At 40.4% G+C, this 27,368-nt stretch overlaps 3 protein-coding genes across 6 annotated transcripts in view; all 3 read right to left on the minus strand.

Moving 5' to 3' along the window:
* Positions 1-1,576: 1,576 nt before the first annotated feature.
* Positions 1,577-6,920, minus strand: SPTSSA (serine palmitoyltransferase small subunit A). Its single transcript, XM_030452581.1, has 2 exons — positions 6,583-6,920; positions 1,577-3,373 (listed from the first exon to the last, which is right to left on the minus strand). The coding sequence occupies exons 1-2, from the start codon at positions 6,917-6,919 to the stop codon at positions 3,270-3,272; spliced, it is 441 nt and encodes a 146-aa protein (XP_030308441.1). The 5' UTR covers position 6,920; the 3' UTR covers positions 1,577-3,269.
* A 3,147-nt stretch (positions 6,921-10,067) lies between these two features.
* EAPP (E2F associated phosphoprotein) lies at positions 10,068-15,836 on the minus strand. Its single transcript, XM_030452002.1, has 6 exons — positions 15,713-15,836; positions 14,975-15,156; positions 13,539-13,637; positions 13,093-13,216; positions 12,144-12,263; positions 10,068-10,661 (listed from the first exon to the last, which is right to left on the minus strand). The coding sequence occupies exons 1-6, from the start codon at positions 15,784-15,786 to the stop codon at positions 10,400-10,402; spliced, it is 861 nt and encodes a 286-aa protein (XP_030307862.1). The 5' UTR covers positions 15,787-15,836; the 3' UTR covers positions 10,068-10,399.
* Positions 15,837-16,125: 289 nt separating this feature from the next.
* SNX6 (sorting nexin 6) overlaps positions 16,126-27,368 on the minus strand; it is a 29,667-nt gene continuing 18,424 nt past the window's right edge. For 2 of the 4 annotated variants that reach the window (XM_030452234.1, XM_030452233.1), the window contains exons 11-14: positions 26,848-26,934; positions 25,096-25,255; positions 24,014-24,099; positions 16,126-18,053 (exon numbers count right to left, since the gene is read on the minus strand). In XM_030452234.1, the coding sequence (XP_030308094.1) occupies positions 18,000-18,053; positions 24,014-24,099; positions 25,096-25,255; positions 26,848-26,934 (387 nt within the window). In that variant the 3' untranslated portion in view covers positions 16,126-17,999. Of the gene's footprint in view, positions 18,054-24,013; positions 24,100-25,095; positions 25,256-26,046; positions 26,072-26,847; positions 26,935-27,368 lie in introns of those variants that run through there. The other 2 variants (XM_030452238.1, XM_030452235.1) reach the window with 2 other exon arrangements.

Below are 27,368 nucleotides of genomic sequence, written 5' to 3' on the forward strand. Positions count from 1 at the left end.
ATGAAGCAGGAACAACTTGACAGAAAACCTAAATGAAAGAGAAGACAACAAATAATAAAATTACAGGAGAGGAACACAAACCTTGCCCAGAGAATTTTTTTTTTAAACCTTATGTGAGTTTTTCTCCCTAGGCAGGCCCAAAACAAGCAAACTTCACAGAAAAAGAAATAAGATCAGTCATGGCAAAGACAAATCTTTTTCCAAAAAAATCTTTCTTGGGGGCAGTGCCATAAATTGTCTTGATATTGTGAAATACAGGCCTCAAAGTTCCAGGAGCACAAAATGCAAGACATGCCAACAACAATTCCAGCTGCTGATACGAGCATGAATAAAAGCCTGGACATACATACACCCATCGAGGCTCTGCTTCTGGCTCCAGACTGACTTTCTGCAACACTGTGCTTTGGTTTCCTCTTCTGGTTGTGGCAGCTCCTACTGCAAATGATTCTTTCTTTTAATGATTCTTTCCCCAGCACCCAGCCCTCACGTCAGCCAAGGTGCCTCTGCAGAGCCAGCTCTGGAAGCTGCCACAGCCACAGGCTATGGGGGCTCCTGCCAGGGCCACCAGCACTGCAAGCCACCCCACCCAGGCAGGACACCTCCACCACACCTCTGCCTGCCCCAGGCAGGGCTTGCTGATGGAGCTGCTATTAGCAGTTGTGCTGTAACACGGTTAACACATCTTAAAACACTTATTTCTTTTGATTTAATCTAATCCCCAAGAGCTATTATTAGGAAAAAACTAACATAAAGCTGCTTGCAGGGCTCACATTTTTTTTCCTCACTTCTCACAGTTGTTTTTCCTGGCTTTATCTAAATTACTGATTGCTCAAGTATCACCCTGCTTAAACAGAAAGAAAAATTGACCACCTGCCTCCAAATGGTACTTAAACTGCCTTCAAGTCCAGCTTGCACAGAAAAAGTTTAAGGTTCTATCACAAGGAGGATACTATACCCAACTAATGTAACAATGAAGCAAACTGCAGTGGTAAAACGATTTGGTAGCCTTATGATTCATGTATTATTCAAAATTAATGATTAAGTCCCTAGAAGTACCCTTATTTTAAAAACGAAAACATTCTGCTTCGTAATTATCAGCTCCTGAACTACCTCTTCACTAGATCAACTTTAAGAAATGGACATGTTGCAGAAACTTTCTTCTGGAAATTCAAGCCCTTATAACATACAGCATCTTATTATTTAAATTAGTCCCTCTAACAAAGTATCCAGAGGGTAAAAGACCAGTCCAAACCCATGATTCTCTTGTTTTATAATTAAATAAACAAACGCTGAAAAAGAGTGTACTAAGATCAGCACATCTAATTCAAGAATAGTATTGATCAAGCCCACTCCAAAATAGTTCAAGTGATTGGAGATTATGGATATTCTTTTTTTTCCCTCAACAAAAGACAGCTAACAAAAGCTGTGTATCAGAGCCCTGGTATAAAACCTTAACCAACCAAAAATTGTGCTTAACATTACTAATGCCACATGGAAGGGCTTTTCCCCCACCTCATACAACTAAATCCCTTTCTCAGCAGTGGATATGTATCAGTCACAGCAGTAGTTCAGAAAGAAACATCATAGTATCTGTTTAATTACTAGACAGCAGGAATTTATGCTACATTAAGCCAAAAAAGTATGCTTACTGTTAACTCCATATACACTTAAAATACCCACACACAACTTGGGATGCATTCTAAAAAAAAAGCCCACCCCTAAAACCAACCTGTTTAGCCAGCTGGTTGTTAATAAGCAAAGGCACTCCTCACTTCAGTAAAGCTAGGGTTAAGAAGTTTAAAACCCACTGTTTATAGCTCCCAAGATGACAATGGAGTTTTTAATCAAATACACCTAAGTTCTTAAATACAGAGGATAAAACCACTCTTTTCTCAAGAGTGCGCATTTGGGAAAATTAAGTAAACCTACATGAAAGGATCTTCATAGAGGAATTAGTTGTACAGACGAAGTACATCTCCTGACTGGATAAAAGATACAACAGTACCTATTACTACTGGGCCATTAAAAAAAAAAATCCAATCCTTTGGTCAAGTACCATTTTTCCCCTTTTGAAAAGTTCTGAGAAAAGCAAGCAGCGCTGAGAGACATTAACTTCTCCAAGAAAGTTTTACATCCAAGTTCTGCTTTTAAACTTTTATTTCTTAAACAACAACCAAAAAAAATCTCCACTTAGGAAAGTTGTCACCATCTGACATTTCAGAATACAAAACTGAAAAAAATCCCTATTAAAAAAAAAAAAAGACAGGACTTCAGCCAAGTATTCAGCTACTTACTGCTGTAGTTGTAATTCAAGTCCATTTAAACCCCTATATTTTGGTCATTTGTAGCGAGAACATTTGGAACACTAGCAGCAATAGAAAACCCCTTTAAAACCTAGATATAGTTACACTGTTGAGTGAAAATTAGCAGAAACCGTATCACTGGAACATAATAAAGCATCCTGTAAAATTACAACTGAATTGGTATCTAGAAAAACAGGGTTGATTTAAAGTGCTATCCCAAAGCCTGTGTCAGTAAAGACAAGTCCTTTTTTCCCCAACAGATAAAAGCCCAGAACCACAGCACTACTCTGAATATAACAAGTGCAGTCTTTACTCTTATACCTCATCTCCCCTGCCATCCTCTAACAGATGGAATACAGAAACATGGAATAATTGGTAATTCCAAATTTAGGTGGTATGCACAAATATACTGTTGAACAAAGTTTGGACAGCAAACAGTACACCTGAGTTCAGTCATACAAACTAACTTTTGTAAATAGCATTAGACTAATATATCCATGTCTCTAATATGAATCTAGATGTAATTTCTTACAAAATGCATTAATAGAAATATCCAGGCAAATACATACCATACAATAGCAAAAGCTTTAAGCCCCATTTAATAAGATGACTTTCTGATTAAAAATAGAAGGCAATTAAGATTTACTCAAAATTACAATTGAGAAAAGCTTTCACAGTGCAATATTGAAACTGTCACAAAGTTAAGAAAATACTGATATCAAAGTACAATCACAATGTTAAAGTAGACAAAACTACTATACAAGGGCGCACCTCATAAAATTAAAAGGAATGAACACAACATAGGGGACATCTCATGTCCCTGCTCTACGTATCTCATTTCCTAGTCTTCGGAGTCATAATTGTGTCTTTCCGACATCGGTAGAAGTCTTGTTAAAACCAAGAGGTTCATTCTTCTTTGTAGACCAGATTTCAAAGCCCCGTTGTTTCTTGAAAACATGTTCTTCATCACTGCACAATTTCAAAGTAGTGCAATATTGCCATGATGTGCTGAGGCATGAACACATAGCCTGTGTACAGTGCCATTCCAACTATGGAAACCAGCATGGAATCTGAATGACCGTTAAGGAAAACATGATTTGAAATAGAAAATGCATTACACGTCATATAACTACAGCATTAAAACTTTCCTGGTAACTATCTTAGAACATTTTAAAATCAGACAGGGTAAACTGCATTCAGCAATTTCAGCTACATGAAGAACCAAATGAATGCCAAAAATCACAGCACTGGAAGGAGCAACTGGATGACTTATGGAAGAATGCCTTGCAAGTTATCCCCTGCCTTGTCATGGACTGAAGAGGACAGGACCAAGTACAGGAAGCATGATGGAGGAACTCAGGCACTGAGAATATACAACTTTTTACATGCATCTTCCTAGGTGTTAGGCAGCTCTTGCAGAAGCCAGTCTCATTCAGCCAAACAGGAAAATGTCAACCATCACAAAAACAAACAAACAAAACCCACACATAACAAAAAACCCAAACAAAACCAAAACCACATAATACAAGCAGCTGTACTGAACAGTTCCTGCTTGTGGATGACCTACACATTTTTAAGCAGACAGCATTAGTTGCTGACCTCAAATTCTTGGAACAGAGTGACCTAAAAAATTTAATTTATGATGCACAAATCACATCTGGTGGGAAGGTTGTATTGTTGGTGTAATAAAGTCAGGAAACCTCAAATCCATTTTAAGCTGCTAGTGTCTTCTAGGCTCTGCATCACTTCAATATTTGGTTCATTTCTCCACCTGCATGTCATCATGCTCTGATGTCTCCTCACAGGAAAGCAGTTCAGTTTATGTGTTGTTTGGCATTACTTGGGAAAAATAAACCACAGGACGAATGTAAAGTATTAGAAACATCGTGACATGCACCTTTGTTTCACTCACAAAGCTCCACAGTATCAGCAGGGCCTTGAGTCAACTTGTGTACCTAAATAAACAGACTTTATATCTTTCCATCTTTAAACTTCTAGTTAAAAGACTTCAGTCTTTAACAGACTTAGTACTTTACTATAGCAGATTACACTGCAAAACAAACTTCTCATAAAGCTATCTACTAAACAATCTTAAAATGACCACTTTATTAGGTGAAATCCTAACAGGGATCTTTTGTAAAACTTAGATAAGTGATACAATAGCTTATAATGTATATGTACAACTGGACCTTTGTCAAACTCTAAGGTTCTCGATGCTTTATCTACAAAAATTATGGCACAAGATTACTGAACGATTATGCCATGCAAAGTCCAGGGTCTCAGAAATTCAAAAGTAAAAAAAATAAGTAATAACCTGTTGATACCATCCAATGACCTGCAGAGATTCTGTAAACTTAGACGGAAACACTATAAAAAGCACTGGAGATTAACAAGCATGATAACACTGGAGAGCAGTACTCACTTTTCAGGGGCTGAAACCAGAGGAGCAGCGCGCACCCTGTGTCCCCAAGAAATCACGTCACCACAGCACACTGTAACAAATGCTCTATAACCAGCTTCCCTGTGGCAGAACAGATATTAGTTGTGCTTATTACACCATGCTAGCTGCTTGGTGCATTTTTAGTCCCAGACGATTACACAGTAAGAGATACTAAAATGAAGGTCAACTCATAAATCCGTGTTTCTGCGTGAGAGCTCACTCCTGATTCTGGAGCAAAAGCAGCAGCAAGAGACACAGCAAAGCCACATGCCATGAGCTCCCAAAGCTGCTGTGTCTGCACTGCATCTACACAGAACCCAGCAGATCTGGCCCACCTACAGTCAAAGCATCCACTTTGAGGGCAAAAAACAGTTTTGCCAGCCCAAGATCACAACCAATAGTTGTGGCGCTCATGACACTTGTTAAATGGCAACTACTTCACTGCACTATGAGTATTTTATAAAAACAAACATACACACACACTTTCATTTATTTGAACATTTTGCACAAGTTGAAACGTTGCACTGTTAACACAAAAGAGAAAATACTCATGACCAATGTAGCTGCAGGGAAAGAAAGAAAGCTTCCTCAGCGATACAGACATGGCACAAAAAGAGGAAGGTATGTTACTAAAGAAAACATTTTGAAGGTGAAAATAATTGTGCACAGTAAGTCTATAGATGCTAAAAAACAGAAATACTAAGTTATCTACCAATTACTGACTTGCTCTAGAGAATAAAAATGCCTAGGTGGACAGCTGTAATTTGGATGACCACTTCTGTATAACAAATCTACATTCCTCTACAAAACTGACCAGTATCTCAACAGCCGCTTCTCACCACTACGTGCACCCTTCTCTTTGATGGGGTTTTTTTGGTTAATTTCTCTTTTTGCCTCCCAACATTAACTGGGGGTGGCTCAGGGTCATTTATGCGAGACATCATTTTAAATCAAGATCAAAAAAGCCACACTTAACAATACTTGTGATGCAACACAATGCAACACTATGTGATGCATACTTGTGAACAACACTTGAAAGAACATACTGTGTGTACAAAAGGGCCGGGTATAGAAGCAAACTGATAAATAACCTATGCAGACGCCTTCACATAAGCATCTATCAGGCTCTTCCACTCCAAAAGAGCCAAGCCAACTTACCAGCTCGAGTATTAAATACTCATCTAATACAAACCATGTGACAAAGCACCATGCAAACCTCAGCGTACACAGTTTTGCAGCGTGCACTTTTACTTTTCAGTAGGCAAAAAAACAAACTTAACACACGAAAGACACCTGTGACACCTGAAAACTTGAGATTTCAGTCCAAAACACAGGAAAAACAACTACTATAACTCTACAAAACTGTAGGAGCAGTAACTTCGAGATATAAACTCGTAAACTGGGCTGGATTCCTGGACACCCAGTGAGAGGATGCGGAACCCCAGCAGGGGCGGTTTCTCCCCAGCACCGCAGCACAGCACCATGTGCGGTCAGAGGCGGAGGCTGCCGCTCGCCCTGCCCGCACTCGGCGCCTCAAGCCAGCTGCCTTCGGCCCGGCCCGGCCCGGCTCTCCGCCCGCCGCCCCTCGGCCCTCACCTCTCCGCCCCACCGCCGGACGGGCACCCTCGGCACCGCCACGGCCCAAGAGCTTCACCGGCTCTCTCGCCAGGCACGGCACCCGCGGGGGAAGCGGCCACAGGGCCGGAGGGGCCGCCACACCCGCCCGGCGGCCTCAGGGCAGCCCCCGGCCCCAGCACCGCGCACAGGCAGACGCAGACCCGCAGGGACGTACGGCCACCCGCCAGGCCCCGCGGACGGGCTCCGGAGGCAAAAGGATACTGAAGACGGTGCGCTCCCAGGGCTCCAGCATGTACAGCGCGGTGACCAGCAGGTACTGGTAGTACAGCCACGACATCTGCTTCCAGGCCGAGCCTAGCGCCATGACGCGCCCCGCGCTCTCCCCGCCCGCCAGCGGCCCCGCTCCGGGCCCAGGCCCAGCGGAGGCGGGGGCAGCCCGGACCCGCCCCCCCGCCCCGATGGGCCCCGCCCCGGGCGGCCGCTGCCCCCCAATAGAGCCCTGAGGCCTCCGGGACGCCCAGGAGGCTGCTGAGTGCGCATCCACAGCAAATCGCCCAGCGCCCAGACACAGCCCGGCGGACCGGTACCTGCGGAGCATCGGAGCTCGGCAGCGCCGGCCCCTTGTGTCTGTTCTGATCAAAGTACGTGGCCCACCGTGAACTGCCGGTGTGAGTCATGCCTAGGAGAGGGGATGTGCTGTTCCTTTCATCCTATTTAATCCAAACGGATGTTCTCGGAATTACGGAAAGTCCGAAGACTCCGTTCTCTGTAGGAGTCATCATCAGTGGTTAAGGGGGTAAAGCCCACCCAAAACCATGAGATCTTAACATCAGCCAGCTCTGACTAGATTAATCCCTTGTGAATAGGAAAAAGAAACCAAAAAGCAAACAAGAAAAAAACAAAACAAAACAAAAAAAAACCCCAGGCAATAGATCCACTGTTTACTGTAAGTGCTGCCAGCTTTAGACTTCCCCAGAGGTACTTAGAGCCAGAAACCAGAGGGTGTGGGACGCCCCTGCCCTGACTGCTAATTGGCCTAAAATGAGGAAGAGGAGATGCAGCTATGAGGCTCCAGGGCCAGGCCACCAGTCAGGATCTGTACACACATCATAGTGCACACATCATAGGTTAGGAACTCATACAGACCCACTGTCCTTGCCCTGCCTAGCAAATAACTTTGTCATTAAGTCACTGTGCAGTGTGATTTTGTTCTTGCATTCACTCCATCCCTATCTTCACCTATGCTATTGGTACAATGAAAAACAAAGATAAGCAGTCACAGGAGAATAATGCACTTACACATGCAAGTTATTTGCACAGCTGCAAAATGTAACTACAGTGCCAGGAGATAACTGTGAAAAAGAAAGCCAGCTAGCAGACAGTTGAAGACTGCACAATTTTGTCTGGCAGAATCTGAAAAGGAGTTTAATTCAACCAGAAGACACGGACACACTTTATGCAGAATTATTTCAGCCCAAGGAGATATGGGGGCCTTTACACAATTAACACTCCCATACCAACAGCTACAAGAGCTGCTGTCCCTATCCAAGACTGCAGTTGCTTGTTGCAATTCTTGCTGACAGAGTCTTGTGTTGGTGTGGCTGCTTGAAAAAGCAGCAGTCATCATGAAAGCCTCTTTCGATACAAATGTATATGAAGTTCAAGGCCCACCAGGGTATTCAGCACAACTAAAGCATTGCTCCCATTCAAAGCTGCAAGAACATTACCAATGTGGGCAAACAAGTCCCAGTCCTGCCTGCCCCGATGCTTTGTAACAAGAAGCTCTGCAATTCAAATGGTAAGGCAAGCAAGAAGCAGCAGCAAGAAAGTATCTGGGATGAGAGGAAAGGTAAGCCACCTTCAAAGTCTCCCAATACATCTGCCCTAATGTTTTGGTTTATTTTTCACAATCTCAGGAAACATTGTGTAGAATGTGTGTGTGTAGATTAGTAAAACACAGCCCCAGGGACTCCAAAAGGTAACTAAACAGTCACATGATGTGATTGCGATCTAAGGCACAAAAGAAGTATATTCTACAGGTTCCTACCTTCTAAGTTTATCTGACAATACTTCAAAGAACATGTAACAAATTATTTGTAGTACTACTAAAAGAAAAACGATAAAGATACTTTTTTTTTAAACAGACCCTTGTTCAAAGGCAAGTGTTAAAAATACCAGGCTATAAAGAAGTATTACTTCCTATTAAAACCCAAAGAGTTTACCTGTTAGGAGCATGACTGGAGAAAGAGGGAAGGATCCACTGTTAACATTGCAGTGGCTTCATAGACTAAGCAAGAAGCCTGAAATACCAAGTAGCAAAAGCTCTTTATGCTTCCATGAAGAAGCTGTAGGGGTACCGAAGAAACAGAAAAAGCATACAAACTAACTCTATGGACACATTATAAACTATAGATTATAAATTTCTTCTTAAAATGTGTAATTGCAAGGAATAAGGACTAGAAAAAAATCCAGTGTTTTCTTCATATATATTTACATTTAAAACTCTTAACTATGTTACTAAGCATTAATGTCAGTTTAAATGACCCATGCCAGCAAACTCAATATAAGCTTATCTTCCACTCTGTATAAATAAAAGTTTCATTTTTTGAGATCTCAATGGGCCAATGTCACAGTTTGGACCCAGCAGGTACCAGCCAGGCCTCTGCTCAGTCACCCCTCAACCCCACTGTGGGACAGGGAGGAGAAAGTCCACCCAAAGGCTCCTTAATCCAGACAAGGACAGGGGTGTTTGCATTGCCCACTTACAGCAACAGAAGATTAAAAAAACAAAATCAGTCTACAAGGAGAAAGAGAAAAATAAATGCCCAGATCTTAATGCTTTCCCCCTCCCCCTCCTTTCCTGGGCCCGGATCACTTCACTGCTGCCTCCCCCTTCAGGGTACAGGGGATGGGCAGGGGGGGGTCAGGGTTCAGACTCCTCACAGCCTTCCTCTGCTCCAGCACGGGGTCCCTTTCATGGGAGAGAGTCCTTCATGAACCCCTCCACCATGAGCAGTCCCTCAGGAACTGCTCCAGCCCGGGCTGCACACAGAGTCACGGCTGCTTCAGGAGCAGTCACCTCCTCTGCCATGGGGTCCTCCACGGCTGCAGAGCCACATCTGCCCCTCTCTGTGATCCTGCACAGGCTGCTGCTTTGCTTCTGCCCACCCGTGACACTCCAGGGGCTACAAATCCATATTTACTCCACCGTGGTCCTTCAAGGACTGCTCCATTGTGCTTCTTCAGGGACTGCTCCACCGTGCTCCTCCATGGCTGCAGGGGTGACAGCTGCCACTTCACCATGGGCTGAGGGGAAATCCCTGCTTTCCCCCTTCTTCTTCACTGACCTTGGTGTCTCTTCTCCAGCATTGCTCTCTCACTTCATCCTCTGCCCTGCAGGTCCTTTTTTTTTTTCTTTTTTCACAGTTTTGTTTTCCCTTTCTTGAAGATGTTGCAGAGGCTCATCCAGCTTCCCGTATCTGCTCAGCCTGGGGCAGAGGTGGGGCAGGGATTGGAACTGGGAAAGCTTCCAGCAGCTTGTCACAGGACCCAGCCCTGTGCCCCTCCAACTTCCAAAATACCACTGCACTAACTCAACAGCCAAAAATCTAAATGTAATGACAATTCCTTCTTTATCAAACCTACCTGTGTGCAAATCCAGTAAGTATACCAACCCAAAGAAGCCAAACATCCCCAGTGAGTGTTGTTTACCCTGCCCCATAGAAAGGACCAATGCAGCTATGAAGAACCAGTTACTATACAGTATTTATTCTAAGCAGCAGTTCTAATACATATTGAGATAATGGGTAGTATATATACAGGGAATGACCATAATACACAGACTGTACATTATATTTACAAAATTGTAAATCTTCAGTGTTGCAACCACCTGATGGTGTGAAAGAATATTGCTCTCAAATGCACAGTTAATTGCATTCTCTTCATAAACTGCAAAAATCCAACCACTATACAGTTTTCTAAACAACCACATTTTAAAAAGGCAAAGATGCCTGCATTTATTCAGGATACTTCACACCGTCTTAAAATAGTGCAGGATTTTTTGCCTCATTTTTGTATATTAGCAGTGGCTGGCTAGAACATTAAAGAAGTGAAAAACTTCATCTTTATCCATCACTGCCACTTCAGTTGAGCATTCAGTACACATTACAGGATGATACAGTTCTTCTTCTTCATTTGATTGCATAGAGGTACTTTCTTTGCTGTGCTTCATTTTCTTATTTCTTCTCTTTACCTTTTTTCTGTATTTCAAAATCTCCTCTTTGTTAACAACGCAGTTCATCACGAACATTGCTCTATATTGTGTTTTGTAAGATTCATGCCTGTTGAGAAGGGGAGAAAATGCCGGTCATACCACTGGTAAAACTTCACTTCCAAAAATTCCATTATTGTGTATGGTTTCTTTTAATTATTAAAAAAATCACTAAAACCCCAGAAACTTACATATCTGTTTGTGTTTTTAGGTCTTTTTAACAACTCACTGGCTTTGCTGAAATAAACACTTTGAAGCACAATGAATTATGCATTGTTACATAGAGCTGATGACAGGAAAAAAGATCATGAAGTTGCGAAATAAATACTGGCATTTATATCCTAAAGTGTATTGCCAAGTCTGAGACTCCTTATTTTAAATAACAAATATTGACACATCATATTTGAAAAAGCATGTCTAAAATAAAATATAAAATGTATTTTCAGCTGTCAAGGGTATATCAACTGTGCAGCAGGAGTATGTACTAAAACTCAGGGCTGCAGTTCAATTCAACAGTGTCCTTCAGGCTGCAGTTTTACACCAGCCTAAAACAACGTAACAGCTGGCAGCAGAAGTCCTATCTTGACTTCTGCTGGCTTTACTGCTTGTGTAATTCTTCTCTAATTCTGTGCTGAGCTATTTCAGTTTATTAAAACCACAAAGGACCAGTCTGACAATAAAAAATCAGTTTACACATGAGATTAGCAAACTGAAATTCTTAACTATAGAACAGGGTCAAGTAATACCACATCCCGTGAAGGAAAGGCAAACAGTATCCAGTACTTGGATGACTTCAGGCTGCTGTAAAATTTCATCCTCAGTCACCAAAAGTACTCAATAAACAGAGTTTAATTATAATTTCACAAGATGTCTTTCTCCTTTATTCTCAATTTGAAAGTCCTCTCCTTAGCACTGGTTAGCTGGACTAATTAGGTTTGTAGCGCAGTCAAGATACAAGAGAGATGCAAAACATACTACAGATTCTACCTTAAATGCTCTTCAGGAACTTTTAAAATTAACTAAAATCACAACTGCCAAGACTCAAACCAAGTAATAACACATGATTTTCATTTTACTTAATCCTCCTTGCACTGTGACACAAAAATAATAGCTAATCCTGAACAAGTCTATGCCTCTAGACATCAAGAGGCATTTTTAAAAAAACAAACCAAATCACCATTCACAACTCACTCTGAACTTTTTCAGACTCAACGAAATGGTTTTTTATATAGCTTACTTTCTCCACTATGTTGAAGTTCTACCCTGTTCTTCCTCATCTCCATGTCATGGGTGAAGCTGATTTTTTTAAAAACCAGCATTCGCCTCTAATTCTGATTAACATATATATATGCTTGTCTTCCCTTTTATTTGCTCCACCTCACAAGACAGTCTTGATGATATCAATTGATTAAGTTAAATGCACTAAAAATACAGAATAATAAGATAAGAATATGATAAGAAAAATATGAGAAGAATAGATATGCGTAGAATATGCGTAGAATATGATAAGAAAAGACATTGCAAAAACACCCTTTGTTATTCACTCATATACCTCTGACAGTCCAGGCATAGTGTTGTCATGCAGGCAGGGCAATTCAAAACAGCATCACTATTTGGAACAGCTGAAGGTTTTGTCTGCTGCTGCAGTGGCACTGTTCTTTGATTACGGTACCTACTCATTCAAGAAAGGAGAAAAGAGAGACAAAAAGTGAAATTCCCTGCTGGTCAGATATAGCAATTCAGCCTCCAAAACTTTTTTTTACATTAAAACACACCAATAAATACTTGGTTTCTTCTGGACACCTTTTTCACAAACACAAAGCACATAAATAAATACACTGGGAGAAAAAAACCCACATAATAGTATCTCCATTTATTTTGTAAAGCGGATTCTTATTTGGCAAAACAAACACATCCAGCTTGAGAATTTGTGCTAATAACCCTCTCCTCTGACAAGGCAGTTGTCTCAAGTGCAATCCCTTCAGGCAACATACATTCATGTCATCCTTTGCAACAGATTTGCACAAAGAATTCTTCTGCTGCCATGACCATTTTTCCTCTTCACGTGTCAAAAAACTTTCAGTAAAGCAGCTCTGTGCTGTTCTTGTTTTATCTGAGCATTTTGTAGCTTGCCACATTCAGTTTTCCAAAATCACAAATCAAATATTTAGCAGAAACAGGTATTAATTTTGCTACTTAGGTATTATAGGATATTAAAAACTGAAACTAACAAATCCTACAACCTTTTTATCCACAATGTGATTGTTTAGATGAGATCTACAGACAAAACTGGCTTAACGAACTAGGATGTTGTGATTTTTAAAAATTTCAAGTTTTAGAATTGTGACGTTTTGCAGGCTCAACTTCCATGATGCATGTGTAAAAATTTTACCGGCTTTTAAATTCCTATGCTGAACATTCTAGACTATATTCACCATTACAACTCAGTTTTTTCATTTTATGTTGAGAATTCTAGGTTTCAAGTATGTATGGTCTCTTACCCCCTCCTTTGTGAGTCTACCCACTCTTGGTCTCTATTATCTTGCTCGGGGTCATACAGCAGTTCATCATTGGAAAGAATTCGACGTTGCTGATGTTTTCTGGTTTTCCGGACATCCGGTGCAGCTGGAAAGATTTGTGCAAGCACATGTAGTATTCATCAGACATACCATGATCCCCTGCTTAAATAATCAAAGTACCAGTTTTTCAGTGTCCCATCTCCACACTTGCAATAAATCAAACTAAAACATAAAGGTCTAGCTCATCTCTCCTCCAAAAGCACCTTAAATACATTGGGATACATCACAAAGTTGAGGGAACTACACTGAGATGATGTAAGCTGGTAATTCCTCCCCTAAAAAGTCTGCCTTCAGGAACAGCCCCTTGAACCCCACGGGGGGCTCTGATACAGTGTGCTACTGTAAAGATGACTTCTTCAGCCATTTACCTATTTTATCTTCATCTTCTGAGTCGGAATCAAAGTAAATATCATCATAGTATTTTGACGTGGTGGCAGGTCCAATCTGCCCAGTACTCGAGGAACTACCTAAGTGTGAAATTAAGAGAGAAATGTGGTAAGAACACCCTACCAAAAGAAGAGCAAGTATACAGCACAGAAATAACCTGTTTTCAAGCTACTTTATCCAAAAGTGCTTTGCTTTACCTGAGCATATTATGTAATTGCTCTCCCAATTAACTCCACATCCTGATCAACCACATCACTTCTGTTATGTCATTTACAGGTCCTCTCTCAGAGCAACGTTGCTGACAACCTCCAAGATGAATAGAATTCAAAGGAAAGTTTCTCTCAAGGTACACTCACTTTAGGCATAGACAACAGCATATCAAATATGCTTGCCTCTGCTCTGCATCATCCACAGTACCTCAAACACTCCACAAATCTTCAGTCATGCCAAAGAAATACAGGTGTGGCACACTGCTTCAGAAACTTTGATTACAATAAAATTCACTACAAAAATCCTCCAAAATTTCAGAGCCTCAGCAAAAAAAAAGACCAAGAGTAATTGTCAAGCACATCTTGTCATGGCTGGTCTGCACCAAAAATCCTATTCTGTGCTGGATGGATGTGGTGGTGTAACTATCACTACATCTTCCTAATTGCAAGACTGAAACCTACAGATCAGATTTGCCTACTAACACAGATAAAACTGTTAAACCTGCCAAATGCAGAGTGCAGTCCCTACATCAAAGTGAATACTACGTTGACTCTCCAGGAAATTAAGAACACTTTGCTAAGGGTTTTGTAATAGCTAAAAAAGAACATATGCTCTTCAAATGCAAAAACAATCCACCTCTTGCACCCATCGTACACAAACACCGGGACATATACATCTTAGCAGTTTTCCTATTTGATGCAATTTATAAGCACATAAGGTAGGAAGAGTTCAGTATTTTCCCTGACTTTTTCCCCCATACACTTGGCATCTCAAACTACCATATGCAACTCTTTTCTTCAAGTAAGGGCTCCAAATGTTGCTAGCATCTGCAACCACTAGACAAAGGACAGAAAACTGCATCCTGCTCAAAGGACTTACATACACACATGAATTAACAACTTAAAACAGAAGTTACAGGGATATTGAAAAAAAGGGGCCTGATCCAACAATCAGAAATCATATTAAATCAGAAAATAAGCAGTTGAGAGACACTAAAACCAAAACTATCTTAGAAAAGATGAAATAGAGGGATTCTGGTGACCATTTCTGTGTAAGTGTCTGGCTATTTTAAAATGCTCTGTAAGCCTCAGACACTACTGGGCTGCCACCACACAGATCTCCAGCCACAACACATTAACTTCCCACTTCCACAGCATACCACTTTACTCACCGTTTCATATGCAATCAGATGTTAAATTCACTTTACCTGTTTCTGGTGATGTCCATTTGCCTTCCATGGTCCTCATGGTGGTGTTCAGCTCTGCTTCCATCTCCTTTTGGAACTCATCTTCACTGGAAGACTCGCTCTCCCCAGTCAGGCACTCCCGGATCAGCTTCCGCTTCTGGTCAGGAGTGCCGTGTAAAAGCACATCCACCTCATCTTCCGAGCTACAAATTTACGGGTCAGACACCTAATTACGACAACCACTTTAAACCACTCACCGAGTCATCTAGAGAATGAACACCTGAACTGTGCGGGTGAACTGAAGCACTCACTCGCGTGTTTACATGTATTCATTACAATGTTTTATGAGCTTGCCGGTGTTAACCCTACGGTTTTAACGCAGAGCTCCAGCTAACTACGGCCCACCACGCTCGGCACGGCTCCGCGCCGGGAGCTGCCGACACACCGGCACTTGCGGGGTTACAAATGGAAATGCTCCACTTCCGAGGATGAAGATGGCGGCGGCCGTTGCGTAGGCCATCCTACGGCACTCCCCGGCCTTGCCCGGCGCCTAGGCCCTGGGGCAGCCCCGCCACGTACCGCAGGGCAGCGCCGGCCTCTTCGGCTGCCGAGCCCGGCATCCGTGCTCCCCGCCCCGCTTCCCGAGACTCCGACCAGGAGATACCGAGGAGCAGCGGCGGCCCGTGCCCCGGGCAGGAACCCCCACCCCGCCCGCCCCAGGCAGGGTAGCAACAACCCGCCCTGGGGGCTCCCCGGCACCTGCTGAGCGCTCGCTCCTCGTCGCTGGGCTCCTCCACCACGTACGGGTCTTCCTCCTCCCGCAGCCGGCTCATGGCGATGCCAGCCCGGCCCCCACCGCTTCCGCCAGCCTCACCGCCTTCCGGGGGCCGAGCACCTCCCGCCCCGCCCCGGCCTCTGCCCCTCCTCGTCCCGGGGCTGGGCCCCCGCGCAGCTCGGCAGCCAACACTGTCCAGGGCACGGCCCAGCAGAGCGGCAGCCCCCGAGCTCCCCCGGTTCTTCGGCTTCCCGCGCCTGCACCCGCACCAGCTGCCCGGGCCGCCTCCTCCTTTTTCCCTTGGGAGTTTCAAGTGCACGGGTCACGTTTCAAATACTTTTCTTCCCCGTTTCAGGGCCAAGAGCAGGAGTTTTCAGAGACACACCCGATACCAAGAGGCTTGAAAAAAATTTAATGAGCTAGTAACACTGAACAACGAGGACTAACCTAAAAACTGTTCCCACGTCCTACTTAAAATATTTACAATTTTGTTAACTGTATATACATTGTAATCTTTGTCCCTTATAGCCTATTTATAGATGAGTTCCTTAGGACTTATACCTGTTATATCTGGAAGATGAACAGCACAGTATTATTGTGGAGACATTGCTGGAAAGTACCATAAACAGCAGAGGAGCTGCCAAGCACCGCTGGGCACCGGGAACCCACACACACCCTGCACACAGCAGCTTCAGCTGAGCAACCTCTCTGCCTTTGAAATGCTCAGGTGTGCAAGGCGACGGGGTAAGTGTACTAAGCTGTGCGATTCACCCAATTTGAGGGGGAAAAAAAAAAAAAACAAAACAAACCACAGAACAAGCCACACACCTGTGTGGCAGTACAGGGAGGCTGTAATCACAGAGACCTTGTCGTACATTGATTGGCATCTCCAAACATCCCATTCATCCAGAATTTAGCTGCTCCATTGAAGGTCTACAAAACCACATAAAGCAGTAATCCCACTATGAAGAGCGATTCATCAAGTAAAGCCTAATTTTATGACATCCTGAAATTACACAACAAAACAGCACCTTTAGGAAATGTTTCATAGTTCAAGTAAGAGAGGACAAGCAATGCAACAAATAAAACTGGACTTACAGCTCCAAGTTTTATGTCCAGTTAGCAGAATGAGATCCTTTTCTGGCATTCCTTTATTGGAATTCTTTTATTCCTTTATTGGATATACCTTTACTTCTTATATTCTGAAGCAAAGTTTCTTATCTCTATCAAAGTGGGGCACTATGAGCTTTCATTGATATTTCATGCACATTCTGAAGTTCCTTCTACTTTATTTCCCCTTTCTGGAAAGAAACCCAGTAAGTACTCTGAAACGCTATAGCACTGAGAGTCCTCTCTCAGTAAGTTCTCAAAGAAACTGTACAGTTGGCCACCAAGCTCAGAACAGTTTAAGTACACTGGATAGGAAAGTCAGAGACAAACTGACAGGCAAATGGATAAACCTGAGAATGCAAGAGAATAATTACTGGGCAAGTATTCAGTGTCAGACCAATCCAATACGTAGTCAGTGGCTTTACAGGATGAATAGAGAAAAAACTAATTAAATTAATCTGATTTACTAGAAAATATTAAGCTTACAGATGATACAATGTCTGCATAATTTTAGAAAAATCATTGAATTCATGGTTTATTTTACAATAATTGGATTAGTCTACAAGTTAAGGCAAACATACTAATGCATTTGCTTTTCTTTTTAAATCATAGTTATAAAGGTTACACAAAGTTCTCCAAAAATTTCTAAGAAATGTTCACAATTGAAAAAAAGATTAAGTTTCTTGATATCAGTACATGGAAAAAAAAAAACCAAAACTAAGACAGTGTATACAATGCCATTACAGTAACAATATTCAAATATCTAATGGTAATATTTAGGCCATTTGAACACTGTGCTTCAAATGGTGAACTTCAGAAATTACTTACAAAGGTAAATAAGATTGGCATCCGTATTATAGTATTCATAACAGGAACATAATTATATTGGCTATTTTCACAAAAACAGAGCATTTGGTTTCTGAACAATGAAAGCATATAATGATTAAATAAACATGAATATGTACGTGTAACAAGTATGCTGTTGCTTCGTATAGTCTGGAGCTACTTTCAGGTGCTTGTTTTAATTCTTTTGAAAGCAGGAGATTGCTCATGTGCACTTTGTCAAGTGTATTCTCCAGGGAAGTGTAAATGCCTGTTTAAAGTCATGAAAACAAAATCCAGAGGAGGGCAGCCCTTGTTAGTGGGAGGACGGAGCACAGCTTATGTATCACCATTTAACACTGCCAGGCAGCTCTGCAGCAGCTGTAAATTACCCTGTAAAAATAAAGAAAAATATCACCACAGTTCCCTACTTTCTGTTACACTTGTGGCAATAATGTGTTTTTTAAATAGCAATGACACCACTGAAGAACAGACAAATATTAAGCTTACACAGAAATATTTGTGTAAGTAGCTTTAAGATAGAGCTTCTGAACGGAGAAATATTGTGTTATGGAAACAAACAGAGGCAATTTGAGATTCTAAAATAAGCATTTAGTACCCTTCCCATGTTTCTTTACAAGCTTCTTACTAAAGATCTAGTCTGGTCACAAAAACTCACTGCACTGTCTTAGCAATGAAGCTCAAAGTCCTAAAGTTTACATTTTTTACATAGTATTGCCATTACTCTGTCACTAGAACATTCTTCCCAAAGCAGAATTCATATATTATACTGGATTCATTAAGAAGTATTGCCTATTAGCAACACTCTGTATCTCCTCACCATAGCAGCCACCTAAGATCATAGTTCTGACAGGCCTCAATTGAAAGACAAGACTGGTTTACATGCTTAGACAGGTGATTTAGCCATCAGAATTCAGCCATCAGAGGTACAGAACAGATTATCAGAACACCAACTAAGCTTTACATCTAAGGCCAAGTTCCTGTGCTCTTTACAAACACCCATAGGTCAGGTTTTAATCTCACTTAAAGCATTCTGACACTACCATAAAAAATACATGTTGACTTTCAGATTTCAGGATGAATTTACAGAATTGACACTTAAAGAAGTACCCCTGTGAATTAAGCAAATGTGATCAACAAGTAAGCCAGGATTTACTTTCCAGGGAAAAATGGTCAGTTGGATGGTTGGATGGTTGGTTGGTTGGTAGGCTGGTAGGTTGGTGACAGTGTTAAGAGTAATTCCTATCAGGTTCAGATAAAATGCACGAACAAAACAGTTTGAATGCTTCCTTGTAAAAATTCTTTGAATCCAAAAAGAAACCTGTAAGGAAAACTTCAAACAAACAAAATCTAAACAGTATCAGTAGCTGTGATTTACATGTCCTTGATAAACAGTCCACACAAGTAGTAAAGTATTTGCAATTCTTATTTTTTAAGGTTAAAGGATTCCAAAAGATCTGTGGTAGACAGGCAGAAGGACACACATCCTAAAAGGTAATATATCATCATTCTATCCCTTATTAAGGTTCTTATCATTCAGATTGAGCACTTAATTAAAGGCTTCAGAGTAGAAGATGCTCAGTTGTTGTCTACTGAATCCTTTTCAGTCTTCTCCAAAACACAGTGATTTAAGTCATGACTTCAATAGCTTTTTGTCCTTTTATGCCTATACTGTCAGAGGACTACCACAAGCTATTTAAAAGGCTTGTAATTCTGTGATATGAACAAGTTAAATATACATGAAATGCATGGGGACTTGGTGGCCCATCTTTGTAGTGTACAAGACTCACATATCTTGGGTCTCTGTTACTGAACAGATGATTATTTGCTGCAATGGAGCAATGAATAAAAAGAATTCTCAATTCTTCAAATGGAGTAATTCAGCATGAAGTATAATTGTGGACTGCATGCATGTTACCTATAACGAAAGTGTGACAGTGACCTTTCAGCCATCCCTTTACTGCCCATCAGCAGCATGAAGTATACTTGGAATTCACAAGCCACCAGGTAGGACTCTAAAGAAAATACTCCCTTACATATCAGTTATTTCCAGACACAGCCAGCCAGTCTACTGACATTTTCCAAATTGGCAAATAATTAATTTTCATTAAATCCAATTTAAAGTTCACACGAACAACTTTATTTAAATAACAATATATCAAGGACAGCAGAGGCTGTGAGTCATTACTTTCTCAAGAAAGTCCTATAAATGCACATTCAAAACAGTGTTCCTGCCCCACTCAGACTTCTAAGCTCTAGATACTACAATTAGCAGAACCATAGTGACAGAAACACCCTTTTCATGGAAGAATTGCTGGCAAAGCATTTAACAAAATCCCTTAGCACTGGATTTTGCTTATTCCCTTTTTCTGTCAGTTCCAAACACACATCTGTTGCTGGTAATGCAACAAATTCTTTTTCCACAAAAACCCATAAGAGGCAGCAGTACATAAAATAGTATTTGTAAAAAGATATGTTTAGATTTTTATATTTATTTTTTTTTATGTGGAGGATGTGGCTACCTTACTAAGTTACACTTCACATGTCAAGACTCTAAAGGTACAACACCAAGGCTATAAATGCTTTAAATGGAGGATTATAACCTTAGCAGTTTTAGCAGCTATCAAACCTCCCTTCCTGAACATGAAGACCAACACCAGGGGGTGCAGGAGCACCTTAAAATGCAACGATTTAAAATACTGAATGGGTTTCAATGCAGTTTTTGTATTAAATGATCAAACTCTTAATCAAGTCTTAATCAAACTACAGCTGCATCAAGAAACACAGCTAAATACTACCTAGAGGGATAGTCAGACAGAACAGCCACAGAAAATACATATCAATGTGTTTAGTGTGTGTCAGAGACCATGCAGAATCTAAAGCTGCCATTTGGCAGCTACTTCAAATAAATGTATGGTACATACTACTGAGAAGGCAGCAGCTCTCTCTTCTCAGCCCCTCCCAACAAAAACTGTGTTTTGACACAAAGGAGGCTGTGAAAATAAGACTGAAAGTAAAGCTTAGAAAAAACCCAGAGCAAATTTTAGCTCCATCTTACTACACAGCTGCACACAGAATAGTGCCAAGATAAGGGAACAGTCATGCATCATCTTCCTTCCTGGCAGTAATCTGCACTTGCATCAACTTAAAAGATTTTTAGCTTTTTCAAAAGTCTTGAGCTGCAATCAGGAAAGGATAAGAGGATATTAGCAGATTAAAACACATATTTTATAAGGAAGTAGTATAAGCATAACTGGGCTGTCATAAGTATTTTCATATACAGTGCCCTCAATTTAAAAGCTTGACTTCCCTATCACCCTCCAGTCTTCTAGAGGCACACAGCCAAGACACAGCTCAGGAAATCCAAGAAATGTCTCAGAACCTTCTCTGGATACTTTGGTCATTCTGACTTCAGTGGAACACCCTTTGTGCTTTGGGATCTGTGTTTTTCTTTCTGCACAGAGTAAATAACAGTAAGTGACACACAGCAGCCTTCATTGTGGCTGAATTACTCCCAAAGACATCCTCTCAGGTGAGATCCAGCACCAACTGCTGCATCAGTTTCTACATCCACGCTTTATGTGCCAGGCAACTTTGAGCCCAGAAGGCACATGGCTCGACTAACCCAGAGAAATACACATCTCAGAGAACTACACATCTGCATGACATCTAGCTTGCAGGTACTCATTGCAGAAAAAAAAATAAATAGTAAGACAAACTACAATAGAATACTTGTAGCAAAAGCCTGCAGCAGTGTTATCTGTTGCCCCCAGGCTCCTGTTTTTACTGGAAAGAGCATTAGATTTAAGTAGCAAGTTATGTTGCAAAGACTGAGAATGCTGTGCTCCACATGCTATTGACAAACCAAGCCATTTCCAAGTTTAGGGCTGCTAGAACTTCCCCTACCTCCAGTAGCTGCAAAAGCTGCAGGTGAAGAACCTTAAAGCAGGGAGATTTTGGTCAGACTTCATTAAATTATTGCCTACATGAAAAAGTAGCTCTCTTTTTGCTTTTAGCTTTACTGCAAGAGGAATTAGGTGTTTACAAACAGCCCAGGACTACTTAGCCTCCCTGAAATGGGAGTGGTGCTCATTAATTGCATCATAACATGTAAAAAAAATGTCCATTGCTCTTCACACATCAGGGAACAATGCTATCTCAAAAAAAAAAAAAAACCAAAACAAAACAACAAACCCAAGCCTTTTCATATCTTATTTCTTCTGTTTATGGAACTACTTCAGAAAGTCTCCACCAAAGCATTTAATCCTTCAACAGTCTGTACAGACTAATAAATACCTATCAATAAGATTATCTCAAATTATGCTGATTATAGTGTAGTCCATGAAAATTTCCCATTATATGAAATTGAAAAATATTACCTACTGCCCTTTCTGTAATAATCCAACTCAGACTCTACAAACAAAAGCACCAGCAACCAAACTGTCCATCTGTAGTAGCTTTGTCTTAATAAATATGAAACACAGGCTTTAAAAAAACAACTTTCAAAGCCTGGGAGAAACAAAATATCCTTTCACTCAACAAGTCACAACACTTGTAAACATTTCAAGAACTGTCACTTTTAATCAAAATTACCTTTTATAAGGTAAAGCTTTAAGAATTTAAAACTGTCAAGTCATTCTTACAGTGCTTCATGATAAAGCAGGGAAAAGGATCAGCAAAAGAAAGTTCACCTTCAAAACCAGGACTGCAGTTCAAAGCTTCTATTAAAGCCTTGTTAGGAAATACACTAAGACAAGCCATGTCTCAGACTGCAACATGACTTTTCCAGATAAACTGAGGACACCAAGAAGCACAGATCAAGTACGTTGAAAGCAACAGAAATTAAGCATTTCCCCAAGACATTTTTTAAGCATTCCACACCAAGACATGCAGGGGCCTCAGCAAGGGTCAGCTACAAGTCATTGTGAAGAATCTATGACTGAAGCAGGACAAACATTGTGGATTAGTTCCCTTACTTAAAGCATGACACCTCAAATCAATAGACACTGTTGCAACTATGACTGTTAGGACTACTAATTTCACTAAAACAAATAACCAGTACATTCATAACCAAACATGAGGATTTCTGTGAGACTCAGGGCTGGATATAGACAGCTGTTACACAAAAGTAAGTAGGAAAGTTGAACAGTGCAAATGTATTATGAGAAGTTTAAGAATTTAGGGAAACTACAGCTGAATTTCTGACATAAAACATAAAATCAAGCACTGCTCATTTGAAAAAGAAGCCAAGAATTCCACACTGATTACTTTACTAGCTAAATATCACATCAAGCTGAATTTATACCTACAAAGATTAAAAAAAAAAAAAAAAAAAAGGCCCCATAACATCCCTTTTTACAGTGCATTAGTTTTCCAAAGAATGGGCTTGGCAAAATGAAGAATAATACCATCAACACTACCAAAAAGAACCTAAAGCAGCAACAAGTTAACTCAGCAACACTATGGACTTCTTAACTAGTCAAGAGTTGTATTCCAAGCAAATTCAAAGCTTGCTAGTCAGTGATACTAGTGAAGATTTGTGATAAGAACAAGAAATGCCAAAAGAGGAGAAAGATGCTAAACGAAAGCTGCCTCCTGCTTTAGTACTGTTGAAATAAGGAGACTGTTATACTTGTCTTTAATCAGAGAGGCTAACCTGATTTAGTTAAAAATATTAATTTCATGTGGATTAAAAAAAAATATATTGTGAATCTCAAAGATTGTACAATTGTGAATTTTAAAGATAGAAAAAAAACTAAGAGGCCTGTACTTAGAAAAATTTATTTTAATGAAGAGGCTATCTGCAATATTCATTTGTTCTTAGCACTTTACATTTTAAAGCCAAAAAGGTTCTAAAAGCATACTCAGAGTAACATTAACACTGATCTGACTTCATGCCTGTGTGATCTCATGCTTAATAGTTAGCCTACCCTACACATCAAGTCTCCAACATCTGGGAAACAGTAGAAACCAATTCCCATCTCACAGCCAGATGGTGAGATAACATTTTAAAAACAGGCAGGTATTCAAACTGTGCAGCTATGAATATCAAACAGACAACTATAAACCTAGACCCAGAATTCTCTAAGGGGACATGAGTTTTCTGAAGGCATCTCAAGCATTATAGTCCTTCAGAGATGTTTCACCTATACTTTTTTTTTTTTTTCATTCTATTATTCAAGAAAGCTCACCTTTCTGGAAGATGCCTACCTTCAGATTCAATTTCCTGGATGTGAAGAGCATATCACACAAAACCACTGTAGCCATTTCAGTTATTCAAGAATATAATGTTTAAAATCAGTTGAAATATGGGAAAAAAAAATCACAATTACCTTAGCATGCTTTAATTCCAGTTCTGCTAGTTCCACCAGATTTTTTCTGAATGCTGCAACTCTTCTTGTCTTAAAGTCTATCAGTTCTATAGAAAATAAAAGTGGATTCATTAACCATATTACAGCTAGTGTCCTCAACTATTAACAGACTTCCCTTCAGGATGGAAGAGGTAAAGTGTAAGAGAAGGTAACAGGAAAAAACTTAACTTTAATCTCAGTACATTCCAGGCTAACAGATACCACTGCATTGTCAGATGAAAGCAAACCATCACTACAGTTCCTCATCTCTAGCTAACCTTTTGTGGACACAAAGCTCTGGTGAAAAAATACTGCAATGTGGATGTCTTTAAACATTTAATTCCCTTATGCCATGTGCAGTTTTCTTTCATATATAAAAGTCTCTAGGGAAGATACAAAGCTAAAACTAATGTGAAGAGCGGATGAAGCAAGTATGCTTTATGGATATACCTTGGTGTCTAATAGGAGTTCCCTTCCTTCACTGCCTCACAGGAATCAGCCAGATTTACAGAGTCAAAGTCTCTTAAGTGATGAAAAGAGCATGGTGTTGAAACCTTGAACAGATCTGCCCCAAATAATGAGTCAGATGACTACTAGCTCACAACAATTTTAGCTTCAATAAAGATAGTAAGTTTCCAGGAAAAAGGCAATATGTAAATAAGGTCCCTTTTCTCTAGAGCTACTGTAACTCTGCAGCTTAAGTGAAATTTCATTTCTAGTATCATCTCTGTGACAGACTGCTGCATTCCAGAAGAATGCATAAAACCAGAAGGGGAATTTCAGTATTTTTTTTTAAAAGATTACATTTGCCTTTACTGCTATCAATTTTGTATTCTACCCTTTTCATTAAAAAAGTGGTTAATTTGCACCTACACTTAGCTCTGCCTAACATCACTATGAGGAGCTAAATGAAAATATCATTTGAACTTTTAAAAACAAATAAATATTGATTAAAAGATAAAAGATCCACTTAGAAAACAAACCAAAAAATCTATTTGCATTAATAGTATCTAGCATCTATTTATTTTCAAGTAGCAACACAGGATCAAAGACCACCCAAATACCTTGTTTTGCTGACTCAGATATTTTCTCAAATTTCTGACAGCATATTTGCTGAGTAGTTTCAGCTTGCAGCACATCTTTATTTTTTGCTCTTGCTTTATCCAATGCCTTATTAGCATTTTCATAATCCACTAGTGACCTAGATCTTCTATACAGGAGATCCTATGAAAAAAACAAAAAGCATAAAGACTATGTAGAGTTTGTAAGAACCTACCCAAGGATTTTAGTATTTACTAATTAAAAAAAACAAAAAACAAAAAAACCAAACCAGATTAATTTTAGTCTCTTTTGCTGTGTTTCAATTCTTGTACATTTATTTGCATTCATTTTACTTAATCCTGCAAGACACAGGGATGTCCATACTGGATCAAACATGTAATCTAATATTGTTTGATCTGAATCTTGTCTGACACAGGCTACCACCAGGTGGTTTAGATGATATTCCAGAAAGCCTGAGAAGGGGCAATTATAGGAAATTTCACAGTTTCTTAGATGAGAAACAAACTATATTTAGATAACCCCAGGCACAAATACAGGCTGGGGGGAAAATGGAGAGAGAGCAGCTCTGAGGAAAAGGACTTGGGAGTGGTAGTAGATGAGAAGCTGACATGAGCTGCCAATGTGAGCTCTCAGCTCAGAAGGTCAAACTGCATCCTGGGCTGCATTAAAAGAAACATGGCCAGCAGGGTGAGGGAGGTGATGCTGCCTCTCTGCTCTGCTCTTATGAGACCACACCTGGAGTACTGTGTACAGCTCTGGTGCCCCCATCACAGGAAAGATACAGAGCTGTTGGAGAGGGTCCAGAGATGGGCTACACAGATGATCAAAGGGCTGGAGCACCTCTGCTGTGAAGGCAGGATGAGAGAGATGGGGTTGTTCATCCTGGAGAAGAGAAGGCTCTGGGAAGATCTTATAGCAACCTTCCAGTACCTGAAGGGGCTACAGGAAAGCTGGGGAGGGGCTTTTTTATATGCACATCTAGTGATGGGACAAGGGGGTAGATTTAGATTAGATATCAGGAAAAAAAATCTTCACCATGAGAGTAGTAAGGTTCTGAAATAGGTTTCCTAAGGAGGTTGTTGGTGCCCCCACCCTGGAAGTGTTTAAGGCCAGGTTGGATGAGGCCTTGTGCAACCTGGTCTAGTGGGAGGTGTCCCTGTCTATGCAGGGATGTTGGATCTTGATGATTTTTAAGACCCCTTCCAACCCAAGCCACCCAAGCATTAGCATTTTTTGTGCAACAGTGATTGCTGATCTTCTAACTGCTAATATTTTCCATCAAATGCTTCTTCCTTCCATCCTGTTACTTAATCATCTTAAAACAAGCAACACTGAGAGACATTTTCTGTAGGTACAGAATACCAAATTTGACTCACATGATTTTATATCAACCCTTGCAGCACATCTGGGGTATCCATTTTTAATATTAACAAAAAAAGTAGAATTGCTAGCAGTTTACAACCAGCAAACACACTGCAAACACATGAACAATTCACCAACAGCTCTTCCACTTTTCACTTATACTGCACAATCTGGTCTTGATAAATGGATCACACAGTTCCAAATATTCAGTCTCACAGTCAGCAACTGCATTGTCCTTTGTTACTCCACAGTTACAACTGAGACTGAGGTTTTATAGTTGAAGAAGTTGCATGCTAGAGGTGGCAGCATTTTAACCTGTGTATTTCTCATGATGATAACCTTATCTCACTTTTTTTTTAAACACTATTTCACCGAACATAACATAAATTCACCTTAGCAGCTTGAGATTCCCTTAGATAATATTTCAAAAGATCAGAAAGCTTAAGATCTTCATCAGCAGATACCCGGGCCTCTATTTTCTGGAAAAGACAGTAAGTAAAAGCATCAATTTAAAAACATCCAGACTTTGAGCATTCACTTAAATGATGTTCATGCAATATAAAATATACAACAGTACATGACAGATTGTCTTTTCCAAAAACTAGAATCATGCATTTGTGACAGAATACTTAAAAGATGCATCAAGAGAAACACTATCAGGATTTCATATTAAAATGTAAGCAATAACCTACTGTGCAAGCAGTAACCCACAGGTAACTTTACATTTTAAACAATGCCTTCTTCAAATTCCAATTAAATGTATAATATATAAGAAAAACAGCAGAGAAACAAAAACGTAGAGTTGCACAAGAAATTGTGTTTTGGATACCAACAAATTTAAAGGCACCTTAGCAGACTAGTTTTGTAATTCCATGTATTACATGGTTCCAAATACCTATAAACTCATTTGCTT

Source organism: Calypte anna, chromosome 5A (assembly GCF_003957555.1).
Source record: "Calypte anna isolate BGI_N300 chromosome 5A, bCalAnn1_v1.p, whole genome shotgun sequence".
In the NCBI taxonomy this organism is placed as follows: domain Eukaryota; kingdom Metazoa; phylum Chordata; class Aves; order Apodiformes; family Trochilidae; genus Calypte; species Calypte anna.

What these genes read in the sequence shown, in the direction of transcription:
- SPTSSA (XM_030452581.1), bottom strand. Translation starts at nt 6,919, where the DNA reads ATGCTCCGCAGGTACCGGTCCGCCGGGCTGTGTCTGGGCGCTGGGCGA. An exon ending in CTGGGAGCGCACCGTCTTCA is followed by an intron (nt 3,374 to 6,582) that starts GTATCCTTTTGC and finishes ACGGTCATTCAG; the next exon opens with ATTCCATGCTGGTTTCCATA.
- EAPP (XM_030452002.1), bottom strand. Translation starts at nt 15,786, where the DNA reads ATGAGCCGGCTGCGGGAGGAGGAAGACCCGTACGTGGTGGAGGAGCCC. An exon ending in ATGGACATCACCAGAAACAG is followed by an intron (nt 13,638 to 14,974) that starts GTAAAGTGAATT and finishes TTTCACACTTAG; the next exon opens with GTAGTTCCTCGAGTACTGGG. An exon ending in GTAGACTCACAAAGGAGGGG is followed by an intron (nt 12,264 to 13,092) that starts GTAAGAGACCAT and finishes TTGAATGAGTAG; the next exon opens with GTACCGTAATCAAAGAACAG.